The 10,861-nt window shown below is 41.5% G+C and overlaps 1 protein-coding gene across 1 annotated transcript in view; it reads left to right on the top strand.

The window, feature by feature from the left end:
* The window catches only part of LOC123980677 (echinoderm microtubule-associated protein-like 6), a 98,341-nt gene that overhangs the window by 61,329 nt on the left and 26,151 nt on the right, over positions 1-10,861 (top strand). The window contains exons 16-22 of the mRNA XM_046065198.1: positions 1,748-1,934; positions 2,194-2,299; positions 2,931-3,024; positions 4,035-4,135; positions 5,099-5,301; positions 7,759-7,870; positions 9,714-9,841. Coding sequence (XP_045921154.1) covers positions 1,748-1,934; positions 2,194-2,299; positions 2,931-3,024; positions 4,035-4,135; positions 5,099-5,301; positions 7,759-7,870; positions 9,714-9,841 — 931 coding nt within the window. The remainder of the gene's footprint in view (positions 1-1,747; positions 1,935-2,193; positions 2,300-2,930; positions 3,025-4,034; positions 4,136-5,098; positions 5,302-7,758; positions 7,871-9,713; positions 9,842-10,861) is intronic.

Genomic DNA, 10,861 nt, shown 5'->3' with positions numbered 1-10,861 from the left:
AATCTGCAGGCTCCTGTCCTCTTCAATGTGTACAGCGCAGTCCAGGAAGGCCAAACTGTTGTTGTGAACATCTTCTCGTGTGAACTTGATGTTACTGTCCACAGAGTTGATGTGTTCTGTGAAGGCTTGCACTTCCTGGCTTTTTAATTTTGACCCAGGTGTCGTCCACATATCTGTACCAGTGGCTCGGTGCTATTCCTCTGAAGGAGTTGAGGGCTTTATTCTCCACTTCTTCCATGTAGATGTTGGCCACAATCGGGGATACCGGTGAGCCCATGGCACAGCCATGCTTCTGTCTGTAGAATCCACCGTTGTACTGGAAGTAGGTGGTGTTTAGACAGAGGTCGAGTAATTTGCAGATTTGGTCAGGGCTGAGGCTGGTTCTGTTGTCCAGGGTGTTGTCTTGTGTTAGCCGTTTCCTAACGGTTTCTACTGCCTCTATGGTGGGGATGCAGGTGAACAAAGAAGTCACGTCATAGGATACCATGGTTTCATCTGGGTCCAGTTTTAGTCCTCGAACTTTGTTTACAAAGTCAATAGAGTTTTGGGTGTGGTGAGGCGTGTTTCCCACCAATGGAGCTAAGATGGTGGAAATGTGATGGTTTAATGCATTAAAATATAGCTTTTTTTTACCAGGCGAGGATGAAAATATCATATTTATATTTTCTTTATTGCATCTCCATTTAGTCAGTAATGGTAAAATAAATATGTTAATTTGTCAATGGATTTATGTTCCTCAGCTTCTGACCTTTCAAAAGAGACCAGAATTATGCATCTAGTCCAAATGGTTGAGGAGTTATTACTGATTCATTTTGGGTTTGTTATTTAAGTGTTTTTCTTGGAAATAGGGGCAAATAGCTGGAGGTTTCCAATTAAATGATATTAGAGATTGTTTGTGTCACAACGTGGCTGCTGAGTGGAGCAGCAACGGGCTTGGCAGTGAAGGATTACCCTCAAAAATTAAAAGTTTGCAATTTTTACATTTTGCACTACAAGTACAAGTTATTGTTGCCTAATAAAATAGTTTTACAGACTATTTCAGGTTTTTTAAACGATATAAGAGCCTCTGAGTGCCCAGTTTAAGAGTGACAGCAGGTTCTAATCCTGTGTTTTTGGTAATAATACTGCAGCAACCTTTTTTATATATGAAGTAAATGTATTGTGCCTTAAAGTGTTACACTCTTCTTATGTTTCGAAAGACTGGGCTACCACCTGATCTCTGAAATCTCCTTAAATCTGCAAATAAAACATGATTTGAGAAAAGTCTTATTTAGTTGTCTTTTATTATGAAGTACAGTAATAATAGTGTCTCAGTAACATGGTTTTGTTTAATGCTCAGGGTCCAATAAAGACAGAAATGATGTCCTTTAATGTTGTAAAACCTCAAAACGAAAGCTTCACACAGAGTAAGTTGAGAAAAGATTCTGAAACGTGCTGAGATATGCAGACTTTCTTTCTCAAGCGTTGTAAACACTGACGACCCTGATAACCACTGCAGATGGTGATGCTGTTATTCTTACAGGCATGACAATGGCTAAGCATGCATTGTGCGAGGTCCAGATCTTTGTACTCGTCATTGCGAGCAGTAGTTTGTCTGTAGTTTATAAATTACCACGCTTTTATGTTCAGACGAACAAACATCAACATAAACTGCCCAGTTTGAGCCAGGCAACGGGTTTTGAATGGACCAGTTTGGCAGACCCAGTTGTCTGTGTGTGTGTGTGTGTGTGTGTGTGTGTGCGTGCAGGTACCGTGGGTACGACTGCAGGAACAACCTGTTCTACACTCAGGGGGGGGAGGTGTTGTACCACGTGGCGGCGGTGTGCGTGATCTACAACCGGCAGCTGCACAGCCAGCGCTTCTACCTCGGCCACGACGACGACATCCTGAGCCTCAGCATCCACCCGCTGAAGGACTATGCTGCTTCAGGACAGGTGCACACACACACACACACACACACACACACACACACACACACGCTGTCTAAGGCTTTTTTATTGAGGCATTGCAATAATCAAGGCTTAGCAACTGAGAATTGGTTGAATCTTTGCAATCTTCCTAAGTAACTGAATATTTGAAATTTAAGCTGGGATCAAACGTTACACCAAGATTTTTAGGCGCAGGTTTAATTATTTGGTAGACTTACGTGATCAGAAATATATTTAAATAAGCATCTAATGTGTGTGTGTGCAGGTGGGGAGGGACCCAGCCATCCACGTGTGGGACATCCAGACTCTGAAGTGTCTGTCTTTGCTGAAAGGATTCCACCAGAGAGGAGTGTGTGCTCTGGATTTCTCAGGTGTGTTTACATGTTCAGTCTTGATTTTAATATGTCACTTTGATTCAGGCTGATATCTCGCTGTAACTGTTGAATAATAATGTCCCCCCTCAGGATGACTTGTATAACCTTTGGACCATCATCACGTCTAAACTTTAATTTGTCCAATACTTTGGTTTATGACCAAATACCTGCAAACCTTATGGCGTACCTGTCATCCTCAGCTGTCATCAGTGCTAACAGGCTGCAGGCAAGCACAGCCTCACAGAGCCGTTAGCATGGCTGTAGACTGTCACTGTGTGTTACCTTTTAGTTTGGTTATTTCTTATGCATCCAGGTACTTCCCTACTATTCTCAGCAGAAAGAGTAAGATTGCATTTAGTTAGAAAGTTACACAAACACACACACACACACACACAGCATTATCAGATGTTGAAGGAACAGTAAATTGTTCTGATCAGGGTTCAAATCTTGTCCATCTAGGTTTGTTGTGATGTGTTTCCCTTGTTGTGTTCAAGTGTGTAACACGTTAAACTCAGCAGTAACACAGAGCTAACCACTCGTCATCGTCCAGTTCGAGTTTCCCCCTCTGGGCTATGAAAAAGGGGAAACCCTCCTCCTGATGTATTTTCTCTCTGTGGTCCTGATGCAGCTGATGGAAAGAGTCTGGTGTCAGTGGGAGTCGATGACGGACATTCAATTGTAGTCTGGGACTGGAAGAGAGGAGAGAAACTCGCTACTGCCAGGTGTGGTAAAAAAAAATAGAAATTACTTACTACTCTAAACTACTACAAGGTCAGTACACTGTAACAAACTACAATTATACTTAGTACTTTTATTACTGCTCTTATTGTAAATACAATTTCTTCCAAATAGGTTTCACTACAACCACAACTACTACTATTATTAGTACTTTTACTCCTACTTATACTGTAATTTCTACTGCTTCCACACAAGTGCTACTACAACTAGTACATAGTACAAGCTCATATGTTTACTGCTTATCACTGCTTGTCGTAGTAGTAGAAGTACAGCTACCAGTGCTGTTACACTTGCAACAACAACAGATCGCTGCCACTGCTTGTTTTATTACTATTACAAGTAATTGCTGGCTGCTTTGGCTGCTTCTACTACTGTGCTACTCATGTACTATGTTACTGCTGCTGCTTTTAAAAGGTTACTTTTTTATTTTTCAACCTGGTCCCTATTCTTCCCCATATTTTTGTGTCTATGTGATTCATTTGGAAAACATTTTTTGAAACTGGTCCAGTATTGAGCGAAACAGGGCTGCGACATAATCCTCGCACGCAATTGTGCCCCGTCAAAGTACGTCCACTAAAGTACTTGTTTTTGCCACTGACATGCTTAGGTTGTTCTTGTATCTGACGAAAGGATCCCTACAGAGATAGACCTTTTTTTTTAAAGAGTATCATCCTTTTTGTTTAACCAGAAACAGACACTATATTGCTCTCGTTAAAGCCACCAGACTCCCTTGACAAAACAGTAATTTTACCTCTCTGGTCTACCGCTGCCTCAATTGGTTAGTTTGTGTTGTTGTGTGACCCCTAAAACAACAAAGTCACACAATAACACAAACAAACTAACCATCAGCTCCCATGTTCTGCGCGGTAAAGTACTACTACTTTAAAGTATGATACAGTATATTTTGGGTACAATGGACGCCAGAGTATTTATCGACTTTTAAGCATTTATACCCGCATTCCTACTTTTCATAATTACGTCTCTTTCTCTACAGAGGTCATAAGGAGAAGATATTTGTGGTGAAGTGTAATCCCATGCTGATGGACAAACTGGTCACTGTGGGAATTAAACACATCCAGTTTTGGCAGCATGCAGGTAAAACCTCAGAAAGGATGTTTGACTCTGGCTTTAACCTAACATAGAAACACACGTGCTGCAGGGTTAGATGGTACATAATCACAGTCACTCTTGTTACTCTAGCACAGTAGTTTTTGTATGCTTGTACATAGAGAATCTGGACTCTTGAATGTGACGGTTTGCCTGAGGATGGGGTCAGACAAAGGGCCATTAACCTCACAGGAAGTTCTTTAAAAAGAGATTTAAAGCGGGTGCAGCCAATAACATTAGCTGTTTAGCATTTCTTTCAGGAGTCCAGGATTTAGAGGTGTTTTGCCCTTTTCCTTGTGTAATTTGCCACTTTTTTTTTCTGTTGTTGACATTTGTGTTAATATGCTCACCAAAAAGTCATTTAGACTCTATTGTCCTTTGCTGACCTTTTGCTGCTGCCAGTGTCCCAAAAGAGACAATTACATTTTTAAATTAATCTAATGTAGACTCCTGGGTGTAACATTTGTGAGATTTTGTGACCATTATGCCAGAGGTTTTCAAACTGTGAGAGAGGAGAGTTGGGTAATGAGTAGGTGAGGAGGGAATTAAAGTTTTCTTCAGTATCAAAGTAATCAATCCAGTAATAGTTGTCCGTACATCCATGAGTACAATGCAAACAGGAACTTAACCCTTATGCCTTAGTATGGACATTTTTGACATATTTTAATGGGTCAAAATATTACTATAATAGCTAATTCAGCTACTTTTAGTGGTGCCAATTTGCCAATATGTAAACAAACATAGGCTGATGAAACAGGGCTCAAGTTGTAGGCCAACACCCCCAAAGTGTGAGCCTTTGAAAACCCCAGATTTAGGCCAGTGAAACCCCAGGAAGGTCCTGAATGGGCATATTTTCTCAACTTAACAGCATCTGGCATCTTGTTCTCGGGCAGTGGTGAAAGTTATCCATAAAATTCTGTCTGATCTTGTACTTCTTTGTTTGTCCTCCAGGTGGCGGCCTGACTTACAAGCGCGGTGTGTTCAGGTGCGTCGGCCGGCCGGAGACCATGATGTCAGTGTGTTACGGCCGCAGCGATGCGCTGGCGTTCACCGGCGCCGCCACGGGAGACGTTTACATCTGGAAGGAACCACTGCTGATGAAAACAGTCAAAGCTCACGATGGACCGGTGTTCGCCATGTTCTCCCTCGACAAGGTGAGGAGGGCAGGTGTGTGAGAGAGAGAGATGCTTCTACATAATATAATTTAAGAAGTTTGGATAATTTTCTTGCATTATATTCTTTAAGCTGGTTGTTGCACTCGTGAAGTGGTGGAAAGCTACTCTTTGAACCCACTTTTGGCTCAAAGTCACAGCTCAAATCAGTCAAATCAAAGCATACATAGTGCTGTCATCAGGAAAATGTCCAAAAGTCAACAAAGAAATTATTTTTAAAAAGATCACTTACTTATAAGATCTTGCCTCATTATTATCATGTTCAGATGTTTTCTTCAGTATAAAAATACAATCCAGGGATTGAGTCTATGGTTATAATGCAAACAGCCAATGCAGCGTTAACTTTTTCATTGTGGCGTTTTACCAAAATGTACAGAAATATAAGGCAAAAAACCTGAATCACAAACAGATTTTTTGCTAGATAAGTTTTCACGGATAAGATAAGATAAGAAAACCTTTATTTGTCCCACAGTGGGGAAATTGCGGTTTGCAACAGCAAAGACAAGAACAGAGATATATAAGGACTTTGCTTTAGTGTGATACATTAATGTATGAATCCTTAATCTGTAATAACATATCATAATTTATTTGTTGAATAATTCCTTTTAATAATAATCAGAATCTGCAAATAAATTTAGTAGAGTAAAAAGTAAAATATTTCTGTCCAGATGTAGCTGGGTAGAAGTATAAAGTAGCAGATAATGGGGGTGGGGGAAAAAATCAATACAGCATAGTATCGTGATATTTGCCATGGCAATAATGTATCGATACACGGACGCCAAGTATCGATATTTTAGTATATAAATAAACTTAGAACTTTTTGGTACTAGAATAATAAAATCTTTGTCTTTTTTAGTCCACTAGAAAACTTAACAGGACCATATAGAGGACTGAAAAAGTGATATGAACAAACAGAGAAATGTATCTTTTTAGATAAAAAGATATAGACAAAGTTTGACTTTAGGGACCTAATTGGAAGTTGGAAAAAGGTAATAAATTGCAATATATCTCAATATATTTAAAATCCTTTATTGCGATTTTAAATATAACATAAATATCGTGATAATATTGTATCGTGGGGCCTCTGGTGATTCCCACCCCTAGCAGATAATGGAAATACTCAAGTAAAGTACCTCAAAAGTACAATTTCATACTTGAATAAATGTACTTAGTTTCTTTCAATCACTGGATGTCTGTACAACTGTCATGTTTATCTTTTTTTTTCGCGCTTTAGTAGTTATCTTATTCCTTCCGTCATTACCCAAAGTTCATGAACATTGTTGTTGAGGTTTGGAGTGAAGACTAACTGATACATCAAGAGCAACGAACCACGACACACCCGCCCTCCATCACTTCAACAACGTAAAGTGAATGAATATCATTCTAATATCAGCTAACACAATATATTCTTTTAACATAACGTGTGTGTGTTGGCTGCAGTGTTCACAAGGAGCAGGTTTTTGATTAAACAGTGTGACTGGTTCTCCAGCAGATCCTCCTCCTACTAATGATGCCTTTACATTCTGTCAGCCCAGTGTGTGTGTGTGTGTGTGTAAACCTACTCTACACTTACACTCAGTGTCATTTCGAACAAGAACATTGGCTAAATGCCCAAAATGTAAATGCAGGAGTGAGCGGACTTGTAGTATATTTACATGTTCAGCGTTTCTTCTTCCATCTGTTTCCCCTCTCTCTCTCTCTCTTTCTCTCTGTTCTTTGTTTTAACTCACTCTCGTTCACTCACTACACGACTCTTTCTCTCTCTCTCTCTCTCTCATTATGTAACGGGATTTAAAGACAGACGAGCCAACAGGAGAGTCTGCAATTAACCAAAAACTCCTTTAAAAACTTGGTCCTCCTTTCTGCTTCCATGAACACTGCATCTGTATGTGCATGGTGCCTGGATCCGAATCCTAACCTCAGCCAAACCTCAGTCTCACCTTAGCTTCCTCCTCAGCCTCACCTCGGGCTCTGTGAATATTCAGTCTTGTAAAAAATACACTGTCCATTTTATAAGAATTTGTATTTTGTGATACAAAATCTTTAGTATGATCACTGTTCAGGGTGTCAGTGAATCTTTATGACTCTGGGAGTTAAAATAAAATAAAAATAGACTCTTTCCAATACAACACCAACTCTGTGAGAGTCTTCAGATAAAACATCATGCAGATCTGAAGATCTCAGGCTGAGAGGGAAGACGTGACTGCAGAAACCTGTCAGTGGAGGATGACAGCTGTGACAGAGGGAAGGAGGGAGGGAGATGGCGGGTGACAGACTCTTGAGTGAAGAAAGAGGCGGGAGAGGAAGATCAAACGCCAATAAAGTCGACATATTTCCGCTTGGTTTTAGCAGAGCGAAGATTTGTACTTGCTACTTACTAATTTATCTTAAAGTATCAATAACTCAGTGAAATCAATCAATAAAATAATTTCTTTTCAGGGCTTTGTGACGGGCGGGAAGGACGGCGTGGTGGAGCTATGGGACGACATGTTTGACCGCTGCCTGAAGACTTACGCCATCAAGAGAGCAGCACTGTCCCCGGGCTCCAAAGGTACGCACAACTATCACCACCACATGCCTCACCTCAACCTCCGTTCGGCCTCAGCTCAGCTTAACCTCAGCCTAACCTCAGCCTTACCTCAGCCTAACCTCGGCCTTACCTCAGCCTAACCTCGGCCTTACCTCAGCCTAACCTCGGCCTTACCTTAGCTTCTTCCTCAGCCTAACCTCAGCCTAACCTCGGCCTTACCTCAGCCTTACCTCAGCCTAACCTCGGCCTTACCTTAGCTTCTTCCTCAGCCTAACCTCAGCCTAACCTCAGCCTAACCTCGGCCTAACCTCGGCCTTACCTCGGCCTTACCTCAGCCTAACCTCTGCCTTACCTCAGCTTAACTTTAGCTTCTTCCTCAGCCTAACCTCAGCCTAACCTCAGCCTAACCTCAGCCTTACTTTAGCTTCTTCCTCAGCCTAACCTTGGCCTTACCTCAGCCTTACCTCAGCCTTACCTCAGCCTAACCTCAGCCTAACCTCGGCCTTACTTTAGCTTCTTCCTCAGCCTAACCTCAGCCTTACCTCAGCTTAACCTCAGCCTCACTTTAGCTTCTTCCTCAGCCTAACCTCAGCCTTACTTTAGCTTCTTCCTCAGCCTAACCTCAGCCTTACTTTAGCTTCTTCCTCAGCCTAACCTCAGCCTTACTTTAGCTTCTTCCTCAGCCTAACCTCAGCTTAACCTCAGCCTCACCGTAGTTTCTTCCTCAGCCTAACCTCAGCCTTACTTTAGCTTCTTCCTCAGCCTAACCTCGGCCTTACTTTAGCTTCTTCCTCAGCCTAACCTCAGCCTTACCTCGGCCTTACTTTAGCTTCTTCCTCAGCCTAACCTCGGCCTTACTTTAGCTTCTTCCTCAGCCTAACCTCAGCCTTACCTCGGCCTTACTTTAGCTTCTTCCTCAGCCTAACCTCGGCCTTACTTTAGCTTCTTCCTCAGCCTAACCTCGGCCTTACTTTAGGTTCTTCCTCAGCCTTACCTCGGCCTTACTTTAGCTTCTTCCTCAGCCTAACCTCGGCCTTACTTTAGCTTCTTCCTCAGCCTAACCTCGGCCTTACTTTAGCTTCTTCCTCAGCCTAACCTCAGCCTTACCTCGGCCTTACTTTAGCTTCTTCCTCAGCCTAACCTCGGCCTTACTTTAGCTTCTTCCTCAGCCTAACCTCAGCCTTACCTCGGCCTTACTTTAGCTTCTTCCTCAGCCTAACCTCAGCTTAACCTCAGCTTAACCTCAGCCTCACCGTAGCCTCTTCCTCAGCCTCACCTCAGGCTAAAACCAAACCTCAAACATCCCTTTGAAATAGTGACTATAAGTCCTCTCTTTCCAAAAATGCTTGTTGTTGATTTTGTATTGTTGGAAAGTAAGGCATGATAAGCTAAGCCTACACCTTGGTTGGTGGATGCCACAGTCTCTCTCTGTCATTCATTCATTATTTTGTAACTGTGTGAGCACTTGGGTAAACTTTTGTTTTATAATTTTAGCATTTTATTTATGTGCACCCAATGACTAAAATAAGGTTAAATCTCCATTTGAAAAGTAAGTAAAAGTAGAAAATTATTGTATTTTGTAAATAGGCCAGTGACACTGGATTTTTCTCTTTCTAGCTATAGCCATTGTATATATTTCTATTTTATAAATTATAAATTTATAAATTAGGGTGAACATAGTCGTAAGTGCGTTTTGTCACTTTGTTACATACAGTAGAAACTCTTCTATCCAACACTGCCATCAACTGGACACATGGTGACACACGCCTCTGTCTGTAAAACCATAAATAGCTGTTTGGGAAAGATAACTAAAATGGATAAACTACATGAAAGACTTTGTGAATGTGTGTGCGTGTGTGTGCAGGCCTGCTCCTGGAGGACAACCCGTCCATCAGGGCCATCACTCTGGGTCACGGTCACATCCTGGTTGGAACCAAAAACGGAGAAGTTCTGGAGATCGACAAGACCGGACCCATGACCCTGCTGGTGCAGGTATGTTCGAAAGTCGAGTTTAAACATCTAAACACAACCAAACTTTCTCCCTTTGGACATCCACATAGAGACTAAATGGACTCTCAGGTGTCTGAATGTTTAATTTTTGCTAAATAAATACTGAATATTTTTATTCTGCATTCATACCCCTAATACAAACTAAGCTAAAACAGAATGGAAGCAAATTCATCAGTTTTATGTATTGAAAAATGTATTGAAAAAAATGTTGTTGCATCGAGATCGTGAGGTGCCTGTAGATTCGCACCTCAACCACAACCAGACCATAATGGATCCCATGTCCATTAGTAGCTGTTCTGGATCGAACACGAACGAGAAGTATTTAAAGTGTTTAGAGGATTTGCCAAATTGCACATCTACATTTCAATGACAACTGCTGAGGAACGTCATGTGATATCATATGGTTGAAAGCTCCCGAACAGCAACTAAATGGACCTTATGGTGAGACTTTTTTAACTGCTGTTTGAATAAATACATTCACGTCTTTATCACATTTATACATTCGATAATAATGTTTCAGGCTCACGTGTGTGTGTGTGTGTGTGTGTGTGTGTGTGTGTGTGTGTGTGTGTGTGTGTGTGTGTGTGTGTGTGTGTGCGTGTGCGTGGGCATCAGGTAGTCTGGTACGACACCTGTTGCCATGGTGAGGAGAGCCGACTGCAGCAGATCAATCAGCGTGCACACACACACACACACACACACACACACACACACACACACACACACACACACAGATCAACAGTCTTCACACATTTTGGTAAAGATTAAGACCATTTTGTATGTGTGTGTGTTTTATAAATGTGTTATTCTGAAGGTTTGGTTTCAGAGGTGTGTGTGTGTGTGTGTGTGTGTGTGTGTGTGTGTGTGTGTGTGTGTGTGTGTGTGTGTGTGTGTGTTGGGCACACAGAAGTTAGGATTGGATTTGGAAATTAGGATGAAATTCATTGTGCTTTTGCTAATATTGGTATTACAGTATAGGAAAAGACTGTAAAAGAAGAGATG

The sequence above is a fragment of the Micropterus dolomieu genome, linkage group LG12 (genome assembly GCF_021292245.1).
Source record: "Micropterus dolomieu isolate WLL.071019.BEF.003 ecotype Adirondacks linkage group LG12, ASM2129224v1, whole genome shotgun sequence".
NCBI classification, from domain to species: Eukaryota; Metazoa; Chordata; class Actinopteri; order Centrarchiformes; family Centrarchidae; genus Micropterus; species Micropterus dolomieu.
This window is presented reverse-complemented; position numbering and strand designations above follow the sequence as displayed.